This window comes from Drosophila bipectinata, chromosome 3R, assembly GCF_030179905.1.
Source record: "Drosophila bipectinata strain 14024-0381.07 chromosome 3R, DbipHiC1v2, whole genome shotgun sequence".
NCBI classification, from domain to species: domain Eukaryota; kingdom Metazoa; phylum Arthropoda; class Insecta; order Diptera; family Drosophilidae; genus Drosophila; species Drosophila bipectinata.
In genome coordinates, this window is record NC_091739.1 from 11023517 (window position 1) to 11046818 (window position 23302).

Here is a 23302-nt window from a genome sequence, read left to right on the forward strand (position 1 = left end):
AAGCTAAAGGGATGTACATTCTTGAATCAAATACTATCTCCATGAATCTTTAGAATGTTAGGTTATAACTAGCTTCTGTGCCTTTTTCACAATAAAAGAATTCTACTCACTTTGAAAATGCCAGAGCATATCTCGCGCTACAAAAAAAAAAAAACAAAAACAATAAATTTAATCCTTTTCATATGCAAATTCAGGATCATAAAAAACGGTAGGAAGTCCCCACGGGCAGGAACTTTGAGGTGCTATTTTGCTACTTGCTATACGACTTCAACCCCTATTTGATTATACAATTTTTTTAAAGCGAATAGCTTACAAAAATTGTTTGAAATTCGAGACTAGAATCTGGAAACTAGGAAATTAAAAACATTTATTTGCAACCATATTTTACGTTGGCAACATGTTATTGCAACAATGTTTCTACAACATTTCCACATCTGTCCTTTTGTTGCAAACAGAAATGTACTAATTTTTGCCGCGAAACATGTCTAAAGAGCCGCAAGAGAGCGAGACGCCTTGCGAGAGAGCGAAAAACGACGAGAATCGAACGAAAACCGAGCGTTTACAAGAAGTACACTTAAAAAAACATTTTTAGAATCATAATACAGATATGATACTATGTATTATAATACATTAAAGGCAAGCCGTTTCTAACTTGGGAATATATAAAAGTATACCTCAGGAAGGAAACTTAATTAAAAAATGTGTATGCAATTAGATAAAAAATGTCTGAGGTCTAGGGAAATTTTAATTACTAAGTTATTCTACCTCAAATACTCCAATTTTCATAATAATTTCCATATTTGTTCAGGATGTACTTTATATCTTTACTATTTTCTTAGCTAAGGGATTTCTTAAGATTTCTTTCTTCTTAAGTTTCTTACGTTATGATTTTTAATATAATATACAATATTTGAAACATAAGTTAAAACATTTAATTCTTTGTGGTACACCATATAAGTATTCTATTATTAATTTTGAATATTTTTTGCCGTGCCACAAGGCTCTCTCTCCCCTCTCAGCAATCAGCTGTTGAACCACTCTCTCTGGTGCTGTGCTAGACGATATAACTCGATACTGCGATACTTCATCCGCGTCCGGAGGTGCCGCTCATTTCGAATTCCGCTTTTGATCTGCTCGGTTGTGTTTCTGGCCTTTTCGAAAAATAGCCTTTGCTGTCGTCGGAAAAGCGGCTAGCCGGGTACCGTCGTCGGAGTGCGGAAAAACACACAAGTCAATAAATACAACATATAGTGCCAGTGAACTGCCAAACACAAATCACCGATTTCCACGAATCGAATTTTTGGCAGTTTTTGAAAATAAATGGAATAGTGCTAGAACCAAGGAATACATCATCCAAGATCACAGTGTTTTGAAATCGAGAAACGCCAACCGTTAGTTCTTGTCCATTGGCTTCTTGGCGCGAGACGGGGCACAGTAACACGAAATAAAATAAAATAAAGTTTTAAGATCCGCGTACTTAAAAATAAACACCGAAATGTGGCGCGTGCACGTGTAGCTTGCAAAAAAAAAAATACAAAAAAGAAATAGAAAGAAAACACAACAAAAAGCTCAAGATGCGAAAAGCGAGTAGCCAAACCATGTGCGACAAAAAATAATCGCGGCCAGCAAGTTACCAAAAATAAAATACAATAAACAATTTGAGTAGTTGCTGCACACCCACACACACACACACACGTGGATTACTACACTTACAAGCGACACTCATCTAAATTCCCAACTTCATCCACCTCCAGAAATCAATAAACATGCATTGGATTAAATGTTTATTAACAGCATTCATTTGCTTCACAGTCATCGTGCAGGTGAGTGTCTTGAGAGCCAAAGTGCCTCCGTCCCCCCTGAAGATTGTATTTTTGGCACTTTTCTTACCATGCGCCGGTGAGCGGTGGTGAGCTTGCAGCTGTCGCTGTGTGCGAGCTGCGCATGCGTGCGTGTCCGTGTTAGTGCAAAGGAAACGGCGCTTCCTAGCGTTGCCAGACCATCAGTTTATTTTGAGAATTTGGCTAGAAATGTGGGTGGTTTTGATGGGGGTTTTGATCATTATCGAGGAAATCCATTCAAAATCGCGTCGAAAATGCGCATTTTTCCCTCCCAAATGCTAGTAATATGAGAACTTTCCGAGGGAGAAACAGCTGAGCCAACCGTCATAATTTCAAGCCAGCTAAGGGTGGAAACTGTGATCACCCTTTTCGAATACGTGTTTAGAAAAAAAACTAGTTTTTAAACAGGCATAGCGAATGGAAAACAGGTCCATCCCCGAAAAAATATTACACACATGGCGGAGTTTTTCATGAAATTGAAATTATCATTAAAACATCTTAAAGTTAATTAATTTTTTTCGCTGAGCAAGTTCTTTTTATTGTTTTTAAATTGACGTCTCCCTCTTGAGATGCACTTTTTTTTTAAAGTCTGTGGCCAAAAAAAGATAATCAAAGTCTGGCCCAACATAAAAATTTACCTCCAACGGCGTATGCCGTCTCAAGTATGCTTATGGTTGATACAACCCGATGCTAAAGCTGACGATGATGCTGGGCAACATCTGCCGTTGTCGCTGTCATCTCCCCGCAGCTCCCTGGTTTTTTTTGCATGCGCTTTTTACATGCGATTTTTTTTATATATGTATATAGTGTTTTTTTTTTGGGCTTACTTTACTCTGCGTAGGTCAACGGCGACACATGCGCAGCTTCACTTGCTCCACTGCTACTCCCTGCTTTTGTCGTTTCTTTGTGCCATGCTTTCATTGATCTTTAACGCCAGCATCCCCTGGCTACACGTGGAGAAAAATAGCTAAATTTTAAACGATAATGCCCTAAAAAATATTTAAAGAATCTAGAAATCTTTAACAAAAAATTCTTTATTTGAAGAATATTAAATATTTAACTTCCTCTAATTAGACAACCAAGATTAAAGCCTCTATATTTTCTGTGCACATTGCATGTGCTCTGTCTCTGGCCTCTGGTTTTTGTCTCCCTCGTTTCTGACTCTTGACTCGAGCACGCAATGGCCTTTTTTTTTATATGCCAGACTCTTATTTAGTCGCTAATTTTAACAACGTTCCAAAAAAGTGTATCGATGGCAACCTCCTGGGGTCTTGAAACGGCGACCAGCTGAAACTTCTCATAGAGTAACATCTGCCCTGGTTGGCTCCCTCAACTCTGACTCACAACTCTGTGGCCAGAAAATGGCCACATTTAGTTTAATTTGCCATTTAAAATAATATCACAGGTTAATTGCCGGCCATTAGCTAGGCAATATTATTCAATTTTCTCTTTATTCTTATGAATAATTTCTCACAATTTAATTTTCAATTTAACTATCCAATAACCGTAGTCTCCATGTCTGTCTTGTGTTGTCCCCTCCTGTAAGCAATTTTCATATTAACATTGGGCACCCACCCAAGGAATATGGATATGAATGAATGAACCAAACCGTACCGACTTGAGGGGAGCTCTTCGTGTTCTCTTTCCGATTCTCCTGCTCCGTATAGCATAATTAATTGCAATTTAGAATCTCCCACACAGACACTGACTACTGAAATACATCCACTAATGCGATGATTCACTTGCGCTTGTAACTGTTTCCCAAGCCCGTTGTTAACGGTTGATTATGATTATGATGATGAATTTAAATGATTAATAAACAACATCCCAGTCGCCCAGTCCCAGTAGCAGGGAAAAAAGGGCATGAAAACAAACACCTGTAGGAAAAGTCGAGGAAAATTATAATGAAAATGCGTGCCTTCATACATTTTTATGTCTCTTTGTATTTTTTTGTAGTCTTAGACCTCCGCCTGTCAGTCATTCAGTCAAGTTGACGTGGAAATGGCAAAAAATAGAGGGGAAATACCAAGATCTAACTAAAGACAGAGAAAAAATATTTAATATTCAATTATAATTATTAAAAGTAATACTAATATAGGCTATGTTTTAATCTTTAATATCTTCCAAAGAGTATCTTTTAATATTTTAGCCAAGTTCTAAACCAAATACCAAAAAAGTTGAAACTTAGTTAATGTTTTCTCGGTGTAGCGGCTTCAAGCTTGAGTGATCGCTGTAAAAATAGGAGTACCTGGCCAAGAAACAGGGAAAGAAACAGAGACAAAGAACGGCTAAAAAAAGAGCGACTCGAGCTAAAGGTAAACAATGCAACGCACTATTTTCTAACACTTTAACAAGTGTCTGTCTCCCACCTGAGAGCTCGCCATATAACATTCGCTACTAGCTGGCATTTGCTGGCTTTCAAGTTCCACCTGGAGAACCCCCTGGTACTGGTACTGGAAGGAAGGGTCTTCAAGCGTAATGGAGTTCATAGTTGAAGGCAAAGGCAAATAATAAAAAAAAACGGAAAAAGAACAAGTGTACACTATACACAACATGGCCAAGTTATGAGGCCTAGAATTGTGCAAGGTGTAACAGAATTCCAAGATAAAATAACTTAATAAATAAGAGACCGTTTTAATTAAATAATACTTCTACTACTATAAATGTCCTATTTTACGAAGTTTAGGTTTGAGTTACTATGATATCCATGACCAAATTTTAATCATATAGGGAGGGTCTTGAAAAGTGTGAGAAACTGTTTAGTTTCTGGTCAAATGCTGGTGTCAAAATTGGTGTCAAATGCTGGACAAAACTATTGTGGTTTTAACGATTGCACTTTTGTTTTGTTTCTTCCCACCATTGCTAGTGTGTGTGTGTTATGCAAATTGATTTTTGTTTTTTTTTTTTTTTTGTGTACATATTTTGACAACTGCTGCACCTTTGTTTGTGTGCGCTTTTTGTTTGTCTCTTTGTGGAATATCAAAACAGTTTTAGTTTTTTTTTTAGTTTGGCTTTCCATTAGCCACGCCCCCTCCCTCGTCCACCCCACCCAGCCATCCGTCCTTCCGCTCAATGGTTTTTCTAACGTTTTTTGCCCTGTTCTCTCTCTCTTTTCATTTCTTTTATTAATTCAGACGCAGCATCGTTTTCTTGATTGTCTATTAATTCTTTTTTTTTGCCAGCTTCGTTTTTTTTTATTTGCGCATATTTATGCTCTTCTTCAAAGCGCCGTTGAAAACAAGTTTTTGCTTAAAGAGAGCTTCTCTCTCCAGCTCTCCTCAGAGCAGCTGCACTTTTTGTAAGCCCCACACTCACACACACACACACTTGAAGAGGCCGAAGCTCGGCTCCAATTCACTTTTAAGTCACGTTTTGCTCTTTTCCAGCTGACAACCACCAACTGGCTCTCTCTCGCGTGGCCTCCTCTCTGGGCCAAACTGTTATAGCTCGGGGCTGGCTGGCTGACTCTCTCGGCGATCTTTCAATATGGCTGCATGCACTGCTCTTCTTCACCTGGCGTCCATTCGCTTACACCTTTGCTGGTGCTCTCTCGCTCTCGCAGTCGCTATGGCGGTCCTCCCTCTCGCTCCCTCCCCTTTCGGCCGTCAATGTTGACCGGCAAAATCGTATGCCGTGGGAAACAATTCGGTTTTACTTGTACATTTTTTCATCGTTTTTCTTCGCTGCCACTGCCCCTGCCTCAGCCGGCTGCGCAGTCGCTGCCTGTTGCTGCTGCTGCTTCTTTTATTTAATTTTTTGCTTTTTTTGTTGTTTTTTTCTTTGCTGCTCTTTTGCCTTCGTTTTGTTTTTGTTGTTTTCCTGTGCTGCTTATTAATACACATTTTGTTGCTTTTGTTTTGTCTGCGTTCGTTGCTTAAGTCTTTCGTTTTGGCGTCTGAGTTTGTTTGATTTGCGTTTAAAACGCTACTCTAGACGTTCTAAATTTCGTCTCAAGTGATTTATTGATTAGTTTACCAGAAAAGTATACAATTTATAGTATAGATACATTTTTATTTTTTTATGAAAAAAGTTAAAGCTTATGCCGCTCTACTTTTCTTGTCATTTAAGTGATTTAACAATTACATGGGACGTCTATCTCTCTGGACAATGTTAGCGCCAGCTTTGTTACACTTTTTTTTGTAATCTTCTCTGCTACGATTTTTTATTGTCTGCCTACCGACACGCTCTATTCTTTGAGGATTACACCTGTGATTCTCAAAAAGCCCCCGAGACACAGCATCTCTAGACCGCACTTCTGCTTAATTGAGCAATTAAACACCCATGTCCGTACAAAAGCAAAGAGGAAAACCAACAAAACTTCCCAAGCCACATGTGGAGCACTCAACAATAAATAAAGAGAGGTCCAACTGAATGACTGCTGTGCTCATGTCTTGTTAACAATTAAATTGTCGTTTTAACAAGCTTCACTTGTTGTGGCTGAAATGTTAATTGCCGAACAGTTATAGAAAACGGAGCAATAACTCCGCGTCAGTGCACCTATTTTTGGGCATTGGCCGGTTGTCTAGCCCATTTATGGATCCACCTGATGAAGTCATAATTAAATTTTAAGTACCAGCTCCAAAATGAGGTGTAATAAGAATTTCCCTTAAAAAAATAAATAAAAACCCTCCAAAATAAAAAGCTTTTAAAGATGTTTTTATGTTTCTCTTGGTTTAATAACTTGTTTGTGTTCATTAATTAGCAATTTCCTTAGATAGAAAATATTAGAAAATCAATCCAACACATGCTTGACCCATTTAGCTAATTTCCCTCACACCTTCGCATAAAAGTCGCCGTCAAATTAATTGAGAAATTTATGAGATGACGGCTATCAAACAAATTTGCAAAAGCCAAATTTAAAATCCAAATATGCAAATATCGTCGGCGCTTCAAAACGAAAGTCGAGCAGAAAGCCAAGTCCAGGTTGGGCCAGGGAAACGAAGCGGAATTTATTGCAAACCGAATCGGACCGCAACGAAGCGGAGCGGATCGTTATGGGGTGTGGGGTCGAAGAAATCCAAAACGACCGCTTGCTGAGCATTTGTCATGTGGCCGGGGCTTTTTCGTTGATTCTCTTAATATTTCATAAGCCCGTTTTCGTTTTGTCCTTTGCATTGGTCCCTGGGCTCTCGCCTCGACTGCCGGGCTGCCGCTTTTGCTGCAAATTCCTCTGCAATTTCAGTTTTTTGTTCAAATACCAATGTTGAAAGATTTATCGTCTTGTTGGGAGCTGCATTCTTTGTTTTCCGATTTCTTCACCCCCAGCTCCCGGGTGTGGTGTGCCACCATTTTATTCCTTGGCTTTGTCCCCTTTTTAATGAATTGCTTTTTAATTTGATTTGACTAATAAAAAAAATGCATTATCCCTTTGCAGGTTCACAGTTCCGGCAACTTTGAGTTGCGACTGAAGTACTTCGCCAACGAGCATGGGCGCGACCATGAGGGACGCTGCTGCAGCGGGGAGACGGACGCGGCGACGGGCAAGTGCCTCGGAAGCTGCAAGACGCGGTTTCGCGTTTGCCTGAAACACTACCAGGCCACCATCGACACCACCTCGCCGTGCACCTATGGGGACGTGGTGACGCCCATTCTGGGTGAGAACTCGGTCAACCTGACCGACGCCAAGCGTTTGGAGAACAAGGGCTTCTCCAATCCCATCCAGTTCAGCTTCCAGTTTTCCTGGCCGGTAAGTAATCATCACAGAACAGTTTTCTTTATGAGATGCCGGGTGTTTAAATTTAGACTCGCCCTACGCCGCCGCCAGTCACTCATTCAGTCAGTCATTCAATAATAATTTCCAAGTTGTCTTCTGAAAACTGCACAAATGAAAACTTATTCGTGCGGCATCTTTGCTAATTTGTTTGGGCTTTTTATAGACGGGTTGCTGCCCTGCCCTGCCCGGCCCTGCTCTGGTGGAGGAAGAACTCCCCAGGGCCGTCGCCGCCGCGTTTATTTCCGCTGAGCGTCCTTGTCGAGGGTTGTTGGCGCACACGCCGCTCAGCCGAACATCTGTCGGCTATTAAAAATGCGCTGAAAACGCGTGCGCGAACCGCACCACAGAGCACAGAGCCACCATATCGCACCACTCAGTACTGCTGCCACCACTTCCACCACCACCACCAGAGATCTGATCCGAAGCGACAATTTCCAGATCGCTGGCACACAAGGTTATGAGCAGCATATAACCACCCCTAGCTCCTGGAATTGCCGTTACTTTTTTTCCCCATTACTTTCCCTGTTTGACTTTGTTGGATATATGGTATATTGTATTTATAAATACAAACATATATGTATAAACAACCGTAGAGTTATCGATAAGTAGAGTTATTAAAGCCTCTAATAGAAAATGGGAGTTGAGAAGGAATAGTATTCTCTATTCAGAGTTACTGATAGCTAGGCTTTTGGTGATTTATTTATCAACGAAGTTACCCCCTATTTTTCCTCCCTTCAAAGCCCACGTGTGCTTAATAAATGGCTGAAATTTTGAAATACCTCCACGGAGGCTATTCTCTGTTCAGCTCGAGTGGCCAGGAAAAGTATGTATATCGTGGCATGCCGTGCATTTCTTAATTATTATTACAACAAGACGCTTTGCCGTAGAGAATGATGATGGGTCCACCCTAGAAACGAAGAAGTTACTCAAGCTTCAAAGCAATAACTGGAGTTTGTAACGTATTTTTGTGTCAGTGAGCCCGCAGCCTTAGGGGTGTTTCTTTCTTACCTTTCCTAGATATACACGCTAACCCTCTGCGTAGACACTTTACTTCCTAATTGTCGAGTGTTGCGCATGTGCAGCGTCACTATTATTATCATTACACACACACATATTCCTCAAGTGTGCAGAGTCATGGTCCGCCAAGGGGGAGGCGAGTTACGACCAGGAGGGGAACCTACCATGCCGGACCCCAGGTAGCGAAAGATGTTTGGCACGTGAAATGTGTAAGCTGCAATGTACATTTTTAGCGGTTTACTGCGGGGAGGCATAAATAAACAATTAGCCAACTGTGGGTTAGCATAATTAACTAGTGGCGGAGAGCGCTTAAAAAGCACGCGCCAAATGCACGAAAAATTATGGAAATTTTCAGACTACTCGATAAAAATAGTCTAGTGGGCCTAGGCATCTAAAAATAGGGGGAATTAGGGGATTAAGGAGTTCTAAATTGAAGCCTTCTTGTTGCGCACTTTCAACTTCAAAATATTTCTAGGTCAAACTATAAACTTAATTATAGTTGTGTCTGCAACTGCTGGCTGCATCAACTAATTTAATGTTGCACTTAATTAAAACAACGAAAGGCGGAGGGCCACGCATGCCACGCCGACGAGCGACAACACGCCAAAAGATGTTGTTGCTGATGTGGCATGGGGGTTGCCAGCCAGCCCTGCCTCTACCGCCCCCTTGGAGACTAAAAATAGTCAAGCGATGGCAGGCAGCATTCATGCTCCTCTTGTTCGTATTGAACTTTGCTACTTTTGTCCCCCCAGTCTGTCCGAGTGTCTTGTCTTCTGTCTTCTGGGTTGTGTCTTCTGAGAGTTGGTTGGTCCCCCTGTTGCTACGTGTCTGGCTACCACTGCCACTCCTACTACCGAACTTCACCCCATCCGTACTCGAATCCCTATGCAATGTACTGGATATTGACGTTGATATACAGCACCGACGCACGCGATATTCACTAAGCGGCCGCTGATGCATGTTGCCTCATTTATTTTTGGATCTGGCATACGCCGGGGCACGAGTAGTGCTCTCTAGGTACTCGCTTCTTTTTATGCACTTTACTTATCTGCAAAGGAAGCTCATTTAAGGTGAAAAATGCGAGTTTTCCTTTGAAGAAAATTGCAATGGATATCCTCAGATATATGGACTTTAAAAATATGCCATAAAAAGATTTAAATTTCATTGTTTTCTAATTAATATTATAATGCTTGAGGCATTAAAATGCCACACGTAAGCTTGGTGAAGATTTCCCACAATCGGGAATGGGAGGTAAAGTTTATGCAGACGACGATCAGTAATCACGTAGCCACTGTTGAAAAGTTTATTTCTCTGGACAATAAAACCAATAAACCATCGCAGCGCTTCATTTCATTTCATTCGTTTGTTATTACCTTTCCTGCTCATTTCCCATTGTGTTTAGCGGCTATAGCTGATCATCTATGTCTGATTTGCTTCCTGTCGTGCCCATATAAATTTTTAACGTTTATTTGCAACTGCAACTGCAACAGCAACAGCGACAAATAGTAGAAGAGATCCGCCAAAACCACACCATTTCAATGTCTGACACACCAAATGGCAATCGTTATGCAATCAATCGGCAACTCGGGCTTATCAACCAAATTAATTCTACATCTCCATGCTGCCTGCCTGTTCGCCCACGCAAAATCGAAAGTTGGTCGAATCCACAAAAATTAGTCATTTACATGCAATGCAGTGCAGCTTTAAGCTGGGATCTCTACGCAATCCGAGCACTACGCCCATGGAAACCAACCATGGCTATAGCAGACACCTCTGCAAAAGTTGCCATGGGCTGGTTTTTCATTGGATTTGGATTTTGTGTCATCTCTGCCGGTTTTTCCAGCAGCAGTAATACCAGCATTGGCTGCATTCGAAATCAAGTGTGAATTGAGGGCGCTGCCTGCCGGTTGCAGCTATGTATGTGGTATATATGGTAGTTGCCGATTTGCATTTCAAATGCATTGCATTCGACATTCGTGTGGGTGTCTTAAGTTGCCTAGCCGCCTGTCATAATCTCTTTATAATGAGTGCTCGTCGATGTGGGGGCTTGAGAGCTTCCCATTAGCTTCAAAATTAGTTGCAGACGATTCGGTTTGATAACTTATATTGCTAGTCATTTCCTCAACTTTCTTCAAGCCTATCTAATCATTTCCTTTCTTCTTTCCGATTTACAGGGCACCTTCTCGATGATCGTCGAAGCCTGGCACGACACGAATCTGACCGCCAATGCGCGATCCAAAAGTAAGTATATATTTATTCGATATATGTAGTTTTTAGCCTGTTAAATTACTTCCTTGGAGGCTCATCAAATTATGAGCTCATCATCCTGCTTCCTGTGATGATCGAAAACTGTCAAAAAATATATAACCCCTAAGACGGACGATCACCGCCAACCTGCAACTCGATACTCTGGCAGGTTCTAGCCTTCTCTCGCTCAGTGTAAGATTTCCGGGGCATTGAGTGGTTTTAAATAACAAACACACACAGCACAACACACACCGGGGATAAACCGGGGTTATATGGCCCAGACTTTGTCGCCTTTTGTTGTCTTGTCTGGCTGAAGTTCCAACGGAAGTGTGCGCTGAGGTTGAGCTTGAGCTGAGGTTGAGCCCATCCCTCATTTGCTTAAAATGCAATTAAGCTGGAAATCACGATCTAAAAATGCTAGTCCAAGGCGATTCCGATTCGATTGTCTTTCCCCAAGATCGTGCGTAATCCATCTTGGAACAATGCTACATGGATCTGTGTGTAGTAACTGATTGTCTTCCAGCGATAAGGACCACACAAGGATCTTCCTCAAGATGAGGCCTTGGCCGAATCCTTGACAAAGCCAACCGATTTTTCTTTCTTCTTTTTCACTAAATCCCACAAATACTTCGTTTTTAATAAAATCCCATTTTTTTGTTGACGATTTTCCCACAGAATTTGATAAAAAGAGTGAAGGAGAAGCTACCTGCTCGGGGGCTTAGCTACCTGCACTTTCTTCTCTTGGAGATTTATGGAGTTTTCATTGGAATTTCTATCATGTTATGCTCTTTGTTTTTTTGTCTTTAAATTTTTCCTTTTTTCCTGGTTTTCTAAATTTAGCTGCCCTATTCCTTGAAGGAATTTTAATTGTTTCGCCCTCAATGGAGAGTCTGCTGCTCCTTAACAGATTTTCACTTGGCCGGCTTCCCGCTGCGCCAGCCCGGCTACAGGCTAATTTCCGAGGCGGTCCCAGGCTAATAGATCTTTATCGGTACAAGTATCTGTTGGATGCATCCCCACTCCTCCGTCCTCCGTCCTGCAATTGCAATTTCAATTTCTGTGCACACTGAGATTTCCTAGTCTCGCCGCCTGTCAAGGATTAATTTCATTATTTAAAAGTATGCAACATAGTTTTTTCCTCCTTTTTCGAACAGACCTGCCTGCTGAATGACGGTCTCCCGCATACTTCGACTTGCACAGCGAGTTTATGCCAACGAGTTTAGCTCTTTTTTGTTATATTCATTTAACATAAATTACATAAAGGAGAGGGAGACGCACACCGCATCGCCACGCACATGGCGACCTTTAAGCCACAGCCCAGAGCCTGGCCCAGAGCCACAGCAACCGGACCTGTTGGCCACAAAAGAATCTGAATGCGAGAATGCACAAAGAAAATCATAACTAGTCATTTGAAAATAAAGATGTTTTTGGTCCAAATATCCATAAGATAGTTTATGAAAAGTCCTTTACTTTTATGGCTGGAAAGTATATTCTATATATCCTTCCTTCCTAATCTTCAAAAGCCTTCTTCTTCTCACAGTGTATCTGGTATTGCAAGGTGATTCTCGACTTGATGCGTTCCAAAATCTTTCAACTCTTGGCTCTCGAGATTTTCATTGGAGTCCGCAGTGGAGACTCTTCTGGTTCCTCACCTATCCCTACCTACCAATTAATCTCTGCCAATGCCAAAGTTGTTAGTTGCACGTTGTGTTGCCGGGTTGCCTGGTTGCTGCTGCTCTCCTGGTTCGATGTTGTTAAAATGCTTATCTTTTAATTTTAACTCATTGGATCAAGAAGCGGCAGCCCAGCAACAAGCCAACTCTTTTCTGTGGACTTGGACTTGGACTTCGCCTTCGCTTCCTTCGATCTTCTGTATTCTGTCTGCTGTCTCCTCTGTCTGCCACAAAACTTGTCGTTGTTGCTGTTTTCGTTTTTGTTGTGTCGTCGTGTGTCTTGATAAAATGGTATTTTCGAAAAAATTCCTCAACTCCAAGTCAGCGATACTTGGGGAGGCGGATGCTGCTCCCGCCGCTTCAGAAAAACAAAAAAACCAAATTCGAGGGAGGGGTTTGTAAAGGATCTTGAAGTCAAGTTTGGATTTCTTGTTGCAAATTTGTTGGCCACAAATTTCACTCATTTGTATCCTAAATAGGTTGACAAAACGGCTAAAAAGACAGAGTATGTGGCTCTCTAGTGAAATTCCATCATTGCACAAGCAATCACCTTTCGAAGCCATTCCAAACTTTTCCAAGATAATTATGAGGTGGCCAGCTTTGCGTAAATATTTTCACAAAATTTGCCTGATACATTTATTTTCCGACGCTTTTCCAAACTGGCCTGACCGGGCCAGAAACTGTGCGTCTCTGTGCCGGCTTGTCTAATAACCTGTCATGCCACAAATCCCATGGGCTTTATCGCATTAGTGTGTGCCTCTGTGGCGAATGTAAATAAAACCATGGACTTTGGCGGAGTACAATTCAATTTTTTGCGTTTGCTTTGGGGAATGTTGTTGGCTGGTGCGAGTTTTGCATTGAAGGCTTTTCCATGTTGCCGGCAGGTGAAGCACACGAGCCTGCAATGGCCAAAAATGCAATTGCCAACTAGCTGTTGGCCGGGCCAACTGGCCAAGAATTCTTGTGCATATTTTTTGGTAATTAATTAGCGAGTTTTTGGAGTTGGAGTTTTTATTTAATATTTTTATTGGCCAACCAGTTGGGCTGCTTGTCAATAAACTCGCTCCATATGTGTAATATATAGCTTGGCCAAATGCGCTCCGATATATTTGGCCAGCAAACATTTTGGCCAATTACCCAATCGCATTCGAGGAAAATGGCCTAAGGCCATTAGGAGTGAGTTCCCTCTCATCGGTGCTCTGGTTTTCACTTTCACCTGGAGGCTACTGTGTGCGCCACTGCCTAGAGCCAGACTCTATTGGCTGTTTTGTTTTGTTCTTGGCTTTTAGCCAAATATTTTAGTGGTTTGGCATTGCGGGAGATTTATGTTGGCTTTTCTCGACTCGATCCCAACTCGACTTGAGCTCAGCTTTTGCTTTGGCTTTAGCTCTTCGGCTTTAGCAATTCGAATAGTCATGCACCTGCAATTTACTTTATAGACCATGGCATAATGCGGCTGCACATGTATCTGCATCTGCATCGGTATCCGTATCCGTATCTGTATCTGTGGCCGTGCAAATGTGCCTGTAGATACCCGACGCACACAAACGAGTTGCAGTTGCCAGCCATCCCAAAGTTGAGACCGGTCGTGGCGAACAGCTGAAAAATACTTTGCCGAGCTTGGCTGGCGGTCTGCCTGTTGCCTGTTTTGCAGTTTTCTGTTTTATTATATTTTTTTTTTGTGTTTTAGCCATGCCCCGTGTCTGCCAGTCTGCCAGCTTGCCTCTCTCATCGCCAAATACCAAGTAGTACTCCGTACCCTAACCAAACTGCATACCTCAGCTTTGAGCACTTGACTCTGTGACAAGCAATTGCATTTCGGGGGTACGACGGGCTGCTATTCAAGTTTCTTCGTTTGATTTTCGGTTTTTGGGTTTTCAGTTCTATTGCTCATTTGCTGCATTCCGATGGGGCATGGGTTTCTGCCTTGAGCGCCAGCGCCATCTCATCGGATCATCTTTAACCCAATTAATCTTCATTAGTCTATCGTCGAGCCCAACTTGTTCTCACACACTTATCGTGGTCTTGATCTTTACAGGCAAACTCATCCACCGGCTGTTGGTGCAGCAGGTACTGGAGGTGTCCTCCGACTGGAAGTCCAACAAATCGGAATCGCAGTTCACCTCAATGGAGTACGATTTCCGTGTCACCTGCGACTCAAACTACTACGGATCCGGCTGTGCCAAGTTCTGCCGGCCCCGCGACGACTCATTCGGTCACTCCACCTGCTCGGAGACGGGCGAAATTATCTGTCTGACCGGATGGCAGGGCGATTACTGTCACATACGTAAGTATATAGCTTAAGATATTAGTAATCTAATAGAATGTTCCTCTGATGGAATGATGAAATATTTAGGAAACGAAAGTAGTATCTCACGGATCAATAGCCTCGATCAGCACTCAACGCATTCTTTAGGCCGAAAACCACTTGTCCCGGTGTTTGTTGTTGCTTCTGCCGATCTCCCTCGAGTCAAGTGGCTCCAAACCTTAGTTATTTTTTGCTGGCAGCTCTCGTTATTATTGAAAATCACTTGCTTGTCAAATCAAATGAGATGATTGTACACAATACCCCGAAAACAGTCAGTCAGTCAGCCAGTCAGTCAGAGAAACGAATTAAAGTATAATTATTGTCGAATGCGTACGGCGATGAGTTGACACAAAATCGAGATACAAAATTTGAATACAGAAAATGGCTCTGAAGTGGAAAAAATCAAAGTCAAATAAATAAATTAAAAATCAATGAAGTTCGGGAAGCGATTTCTGAAGCACAAAAAAATATAAACAAAATGCACAAGATATCGGGGAAAAGTCATTTGTCATTCAAAAAGAACAAAACGTCTAACGAACTCTACTAGGGCCCGAAGCGAACCCGAAATTCGGGCAGCCCTTTGTAGTTGGCTGCCATTGGTAGCGCTACCTTTACCAACATTTTCAACTGTGAATCAGAGCAGACACAAAACTGATGATGCAGAGTCCGGACTGCGGAGATTGGGCGGAGAACACAAAAATCTTCCCACGCCAAGTGCAAGGGCCCTGGGTTTTCGGACCAAAAAGGTGTGGTGGCGTGGCTCTTCTGCCCGTGTACCTGTAAATGTATCTGTGTATCTGTACCATACGCAGACACAGATACACAGCAGCTTGGTTCGGTTCGGATCGTCTGCATGCCGAACATATCTGAGGACCAGGAGACGAAGAAGACTCCGAACCCGAATCCGAACCCAAGAACAAACTTCCTTTAGGGCTGTGGCAACGTCTGATTACACCTTAAATGTCGTAGTCTGCTGAAGACTGGCCTCGGCTTCCTCCTCAACTCCTGTCTTCCCTTTTCCATGGTTGGGTCTTGTGTTTTTTTTTTTTTTTTTGGTTTTTGCTGCCTTTTTTCGGGGCAAATAATTTTTGTGTCCTGCTGCCGGTTTAGCAAGTTGCCAGCGGAAGAGGCAGCTGCTGTTGCTGCTTCCACTGCCTCCTATATTTTATTTTCAACTTAAATGCGCAAAAATGAGCTTAAATTAAGGCACACACACATGTGCGAAAATTATTTTCCAGCAGCAGGAGCAGGAGCAGGAACAAATAAAAAGCCCAAACGTGCAGGCTGCAGAGAGGAGGCCTGTTCAAGTGGAAGTGGTCAAGTAAATTGGCCCAAAAGGTCTCGAACGTTTTTTTTTCCCAATTCTTTTTTTTTGTTTTTGGCCAAGATGCGTATGAATGAAGTTCGGAGCTCGGAGTTAATTTCAAGGAAATGAGCTATTTCGGCAGCTGGACGGCCTGTGGGTGCTAAAAAGATACATCTGCGAGATACTTCATAAAAGTACATATGGGGGGGAAATGGAAGCCTTGAGAATTATAACTAAAAGTGAAAGTATCAGTATATCAACCGATTAAGTAGATTATCTCTATCAATTTGCTGCCTTCGGGCGTGTGAACCCGCCGCCAGTCTGGGAGTCCACTTCACTTTCTGGCCGGGAAAATCTATTTCCAGCGATTGGTAATAAAAATCATTGGCCATTGCCAATATTACGCTTTTTTGTTCCCCTCTCCTGTAGACAATATTAAAAGAGGGCAGCGGCAGAACAGAACACGTTTTTGTGATTTTCTAGCAATTTTCCTGCCGCCGATGCCTGCTTCTGAATGAAACTCCTCGGCTTGGTTTAAAGAGGAGCAGGCTGGTTGGCAGGCTCCTTCCATAGCCACCTCCACCACCAAGGGGTTCTGTGGATTCCTTTTGGCATTGCCTTTTTTAGTTTTGTTCACGACTTTTACCCCACTCCCTCTCTCAGCTCCCCGTCACTCTCTAGGCCCTTGTGGCAACTCCCCAACTTCCTGCCTTCTTATTTCTTCTCTCGACGGCGGCAGAAGAAACATGTTTGCCACATTCTTCAGAGATCCGAACTTGAAGCTCTCCAGCTCCAGCTTCAGCTCCATCTCCAGCTCCGGCTTCAGCTTCCAATCGAAGTTTTCGTCGAACCTTTTGAGCTTGGGAATCTGTTTTGGGCCATGGCCTCCGCCTCAGCTGCTTCAGCCGCGACTGCTGCTACTTCTTCTCCTGGCCATGGGATTATTTCATTTTGTGTGTTTCCTTTTTGGCCTTAGAAACAAGTTATTCCTGCTTGGCTCAAAAACCCTCACCACCGACCCAGCCAGCCAGCACTCGCCAGAAAGTTTGAAAGCCACTGGCCATGATTCATTTTTATAGTTTTTTGTGTTTCTTCTTCATTTATTTTTTTTTTTTAGTTAGTGCTAAAACATTTTAAACGTTTTTCTATTGTTTGCTTCGCGCCGCTTTGTTTTATTTCCCAAAGACATCTTTTAGGTTTTTCATTGCCAGACGCGTGAAAAAGAAAGTTTTTTCGGCACTTCTGCCTTCGGAATTGCCTCGATTTGATGGATCTGAATGGCTGTGAGTGGGCCGAGTCGCTCGAGAGTGGGTGTCCCTCACTAGTAGGCAGGTGGGGAGGCCATTTAAGCTTTTTGGAAAGTGTTTTTTCCCCCAAACACCACACCCGTATTGTTTACATTTCAATTAATTTATATTTAAATGTTTCTCTATTCTTCTATTTGCAGCGAAATGCGCCAAGGGCTGTGAGCATGGACACTGCGAGAAACCCAACCAATGCGTGTAAGTATCTTATTTGATTTTAAATATTTGATTGGGCCTTTTGTGACGTACCAGAGACATACCCATCTTGAGATATCCTAAAGTATGGCATTTATTCAGCCAACTGTGTTGCTAATTAGGCCTCAACTAACTTGGCTTCAATTTAATGATGATTCTTGTCCTCCTTGTGGTTGGCACGTTTTATTTGTTTGTGTTTGTTGTTGAAGAAACAGCAAAGCCAACAAACAGACACCCAAATAGCAACACAACAGCCATCATGATGGGACTGGGACACACCTTTTCAATGTAATGCTCAATGTTTGACTGCTACCGAGAGTATTCGCTGGAATACTTTGCCAAAAGGGCAAAAAACACTTTGCAGCTCTTTTATTTTATTTTTATTTTTTATTATCGTTTTTTTTTTTTTTTATATATATTTGCACGTTTTTGTTTTTGTTTGGCGACCGCAAGAAATTCTTTCGGTTCGACGGCGCGATGTCATTTGATTTGGCCGGGGTTTTGCATTACAATTTCAGCCCAGGCCAGGCCAGGCCAGGCCGGGACGGGCCAGGCGTCCAAATTGAATTACAAGTACCGAAGTTTTCCCACATTTCTGCCCATCAAGGTGTAAGCGTACACTTTTGACAACGCTGGCAAATATTTTCATTTATTTGAGGCATAATGTTTCAACAAAGTACTACCATCCAGCTGTGTACAAAAGGATTATTGCCAACTCAATGTTTTAGTAAAGTGACTGTTGGGGTCTCTGATGCTATCACCTAGCGATCTGGCAAATTGATTTTCAAACGCCGAGAGGATGTTGGTCATTATTTATGCATTATGTTGGCCAATAAACACATCTCTAGAGCCAGGCGGAAATGAAACATTTTGTGGTCCAGCATGCCGATAATTGTGCCAAATAAAAAATAGCTCCAAAATCCACACATCATTGTGTGAAGCACACACCAGTAGTGAGTGGTGATTGGTTTGTTTTGTGAATCGAATTGGAAGTTAGCTGGAAACCGCAGCTACGCCCGAGTATGCGTGCCACTCTTGGCCAAGTTGTTTGATGGTGGGAATATTTTAATAATTCTAAGCGCATACACCATACAGCTAACAGAAAGCAACAATAACACTAAACACAATACCAACAAACAAACACATGTTGCGGATAGTTGGCACATTGCTTTTTTGACATTTCTTTGTGGCATACACTGGCTGACGCATATCAATTACTACTTGTCTGTCTCACCTGCCTGCTGCCACCCCCTCTGTTCCACCTGGCCTTCCACTATTCAACAGGTTAACCGTCTGTCTGTCTGTCTGTCGGTTAGTTTGAATTATTAACTATTGAAATTTTTGTGGGTGAAGGCTTTTTTGCATTGCATCTGTTTGGGGCAAGCGTGCGTGCGTGCGTCTGTTGCGTGCCTCCGCTATGCGTTGCAGAGGAAGCAGTCCTCTTTTTCTTTTATTTTGTTTTGGTATGAAATCAATTTATGATCGTGAGAAATGCAAAAATATTTCGACTCTCCAACTGGCTTTCGAGTGTGCGGATGTGACTTCTTGCGGAGAGAGAGAGGCATTCGCTTTATTTTCATTTCAATTGCGAATGCGACTTTTTCAAGTTGACAAGCCATCTTCCTCTTTCTTTTCTGCCTCCAGTCAAGCGTGGCAGGCAAACAAGTCTGCGACGGAGGCGGGGGAAAGGTACATACAGTGCGTGGAGCAGGTGGTGGAGATTCAAAAATAAGCCACCGCTCGAGGCGCATCACTAAGCAGAGTCGAAGATCTTTTAGTATTTTGTATTATATTTTTTTGACGAAATAAGGTCACACTGTTTCTGATTCAAACCCAACAAAGACCACACTAACCACTTGCTTTATTTTCTCTTATTTTTACAGTTGCCAGCTGGGATGGAAGGGAGCTCTGTGCAACGAATGCGTCATTGAACCCAACTGCATCCATGGAACTTGCAACAAGCCCTGGACCTGCATCTGCAACGAGGGCTGGGGCGGTCTCTACTGCAACCAGGATCTCAACTACTGCACGAATCACAGGCCCTGCAAGAACGGCGGCACCTGCTTCAACACCGGCGAAGGACTCTACACTTGCAAGTGCGCCCCCGGATTCGTGGGCGATGACTGCGAACGGGAGATCTACTCGTGCGACGCCGAAGTTAATCCCTGCCAGAATGGCGGCACCTGCGTGGATGAGCCCCCGACGAAAAACGGCTACAAGTGCCACTGCCCCAACGGCTGGAGCGGCAGGATGTGCGAAGAGAAAGTACTGACCTGCGCGGACAAACCCTGCCACAAGGGAATCTGCCGCAACGTGCGACCCGGTCTGGGAGGCAAGGGTCAGGGCTACCAGTGCGAGTGTCCCATCGGCTACAGCGGACCCACCTGTGAGCTCCAGCTAGACAACTGCAGTCCGAATCCCTGCCAGAACGGAGGAACCTGCCAGGCGAATGGAAACTGCGTGTGTCCGGTCGGATTTTCGGGTCCCAAGTGCGAAACCAACATCGACGATTGCCTGGGACACGAGTGCGAAAACGGCGGCACCTGCATCGACATGGTCAACCAGTACCGCTGCCAGTGCGTACCCGGATTCCATGGCACTCACTGCAGCAGCAAAGTAGACCTCTGCCTGATCAGACCCTGTGCCAACGGAGGAACCTGCACGAACCTGAACAACGACTACCAGTGCACTTGCAGGGCAGGTTTCACCGGCAAGGACTGCTCGGTGGACATTGATGAGTGCAGCAGCTCTCCCTGCCACAACGGCGGCACCTGCATGAACCGGGTCAACTCCTTCGAGTGCGTCTGCGCCAACGGTTTCCGCGGCGAACAGTGTGACGAGGAGTCCTACGCCTCCGTCCCCTTCGGCGCCCACCAATACGGAGCTGCCACCCACCAAGCCAGAGCTGACGGCCTGACCAACGCCCAGGTGGTCCTGATAGCCGTCTTCTCGGTGGCCATGCCCCTAGTGGCCGTCATCGCCGCCTGCGTGGTGTTCTGCATGAAGCGCAAGCGCAAGCGTGCCCAGGAGAAGGACGACGCCGAAGCCAGGAAGCAGAACGAACAGAACGCAGTGGCCACCCTCCATCACAATGGCAGCGGAGTGGGTGTAGCTCTGGCCTCGTCCTCTCTGGGCGGCAAGACGGGCAGCAGCAACGGACTCACCTTCGATTCGGGCAATCCCAACATCATCAAGAACACATGGGACAAGTCGGTGAACAACATCTGCGCCTCGGCTGCTGCGGCAGCGGCGGCGGCAGCTGCGGCGGACGAATGCCTGATGTACGGTGGCTACGTGGCCAATCCGGCGGACAACAACAATGCCAACTCGGATTTTTGTGTGGCTCCCCTGCAGCGGGCTAAGTCCCAGAAGCAGCTCAACACAGATCCCACGCTGATGCACCGCGGCTCACCCGCCGGCAGCTCCTCGAAGGGCGCTCCGGGAGCGGCGGAGGGCAAGCGGATCTCCGTGCTCGGCGAGGGATCCTACTGCAGCCAGCGCTGGCCATCCCTGGCGGCGGCGGGAGTGGCGGGTGCCTGCTCCTCCCAACTGATGGCCGCCGCCTCGGCGACGGGCAGCGGAGCGGGGACGGCGCAACAACAGCGGTCCGTCGTCTGCGGAACTCCGCACATGTAACTCCCCAAAGCCGGAAGAGATCTCGAGGATCTGTTGGAGCCAACAGCACAAACACAAAGAAAAGACTGGGTTGGGTTCGAAATGTAAGAGAGACGCCAAAATATTGTTGTTGATTGAAGCAGTTTTAGTCGTCAAAAGCAAAAGATATATCTGTAACAGGCATAACTCGTGAAACTCCCTGCACACTCTACAATAACTACCAAATCTGTAACCAAAGCCGTTTCGACAATATTGAAAGTATTTTTTAAAGATTTTATTATTGCATTGGCATTTTTTAAACCAAACCTATATATGTCCCAACTGGCCAATGGTAACAGATTTCGTAACCTTGGACATAATCAAAGGACTGACGCAAGCACAAAGTAATACACCATAAAGTCTGCCGTATTGAAAAAATTGAAATTCGGGCCTCTAAAATACCCCTCTAAAAAACTACTACTTGACCAATTGCTAGATAGAATTTAGATCAAGACCAAGAACCACACTGGACGACAGAGTCAGAGGGATGACTCTGCACACGTTTTGACGTTTTGCATGTTACTGAAAAATCTGCTTCAATTTAATCTATTTTTTTCACCTAGTTCGATATGAATTGTAAATAGTAATTGTAGCCTACATTAGCCTACGTTCGACTAAATGTAATCTAATGCTAAATGATTGAAAAGAAACCTCCTCATTGACGCCGCACCACACCGGGACTGCTTTTCTATGCAAGGCAGTTGACCGGATCGGGCGATTTGTATATAGTACTTATAGGTCACATCGATATACGAAAAGGATAAGAGAAAAAACATGAAAAGCCACACAAAAAAACTACATAAATTGACTATCTCGACTATTTAGTTCTAACTATGTATTTGTAAATGTAGCGAATCGAAGAAACCCTAAACTTAACTCGACCCTAGCTTAATGTTAATTTAAAAAGACCCAAAACAAACAAACGAAGACAAGCAAAAAATTTAGTGATTCTATTTTAAGTACTTCTAGTTTACCACCCTATCCAAAATTATTTTTTTTCCTCCCGATTTTTAATCTTTTTATTTTTATTATAATTTTTTATTATTGTCAATCTTAAACCTCTATAATATTATTTTTGGCCTATTCCAATTGGAGCATTTATTAGCGATGAAGTCAATAATACTTGTAGTTAGCAGCTAAATGTAAACGAAATGTATTGAATTTATAAATTGTAAGAAAGAAAGAAAAAAAATTATGAAAATCTGAATATTCATTGAAAAAAAAAAAATTATACAAAAAATGAAATATACAAGCGACTTATACAAACAAAAACCTATGAAATTTCGTGTTCTTTCCAAGTCTCCAATAGTCTTCTAATTATTATTTTTGTTATTACGCAAAATGGTTTATACAATTTAATTTTGATCTCAAAGCCGAAGACAACCAGACAATGTGCAGCACGAAAAACGCAAAAACTCAAAAACTGTTTGCGGAATTCCAGAATGTCAAAATTAAATCCACAAAAAAACTACATTTAAATTGCAAATGGTTCCTCGTTAGTGTAAAGAAGTGAAAACTAGTTGTAAAAGTGCTAAAACCACACTGTGCAGCAAATAATCTGATAACTCGAACACAGTATATATATTTTTATACATTTGCTATCACAGTACTCTCATCCAACTTGTACATAAAGTTCTCCGATCCTGTGAACCGTTCTCATACAGGACTTAAGCTATAGCCACTCACATATATTTTTTATAAATATTTAATTTTTAAATAGTCGTTTTTAGTAATTTATATTTTTATTGCAAACGAAAACCCCGAAAAAAAATGAAACAAAAAAATTAGAAAGCACTCGCAAGGAAATTGTAAAAAGTAAAGAACCCTACAAAATATTTATATGAAAGAAAAGAAAAATGAAACACAAAAAAAAATTATAAAATAGTAGTTACATGCATACAATTGTAATTTAGTGTTGTACTTACAATTTAGTCTAAACAATTTTATGAAATTTTTTAGTAATTAAAAAATGAATTCAAAACACAAAGCAAACAAAAAAGCCACAAAAAAAACGAACAAGCAACAAATGCAAAGAAAAAACTCA

At 42.8% G+C, this 23302-nt stretch overlaps 1 protein-coding gene and 1 long non-coding RNA gene across 3 annotated transcripts; one reads left to right on the top strand and one right to left on the bottom strand.

Moving 5' to 3' along the window:
* Positions 1 to 1100: 1100 nt before the first annotated feature.
* On the top strand, positions 1101 to 23302 carry Delta (neurogenic locus protein delta). Of its 2 annotated transcripts, XM_017247894.3 has the most exons (6): positions 1101 to 1823; positions 7216 to 7527; positions 10746 to 10812; positions 14530 to 14778; positions 17553 to 17607; positions 19488 to 23300. In XM_017247894.3, the coding sequence occupies exons 1-6, from the start codon at positions 1767 to 1769 to the stop codon at positions 21238 to 21240; spliced, it is 2493 nt and encodes an 830-aa protein (XP_017103383.2). In that variant the 5' UTR covers positions 1101 to 1766; the 3' UTR covers positions 21241 to 23300. The 2 variants fall into 2 exon arrangements, with proteins under 2 accessions (XP_017103383.2, XP_070137142.1); XM_070281041.1 differs by lacking the exons at positions 1101 to 1823; positions 7216 to 7527; positions 10746 to 10812 and having other exon boundaries at positions 14638 to 14778; positions 17553 to 17605; positions 19488 to 23302.
* On the bottom strand, positions 3252 to 15068 carry LOC138926544 (uncharacterized). The gene is made up of 2 exons (XR_011443097.1): positions 14869 to 15068; positions 3252 to 3718 (listed from the first exon to the last, which is right to left on the bottom strand). It is a non-coding gene; the product is annotated as an uncharacterized lncRNA (long non-coding RNA).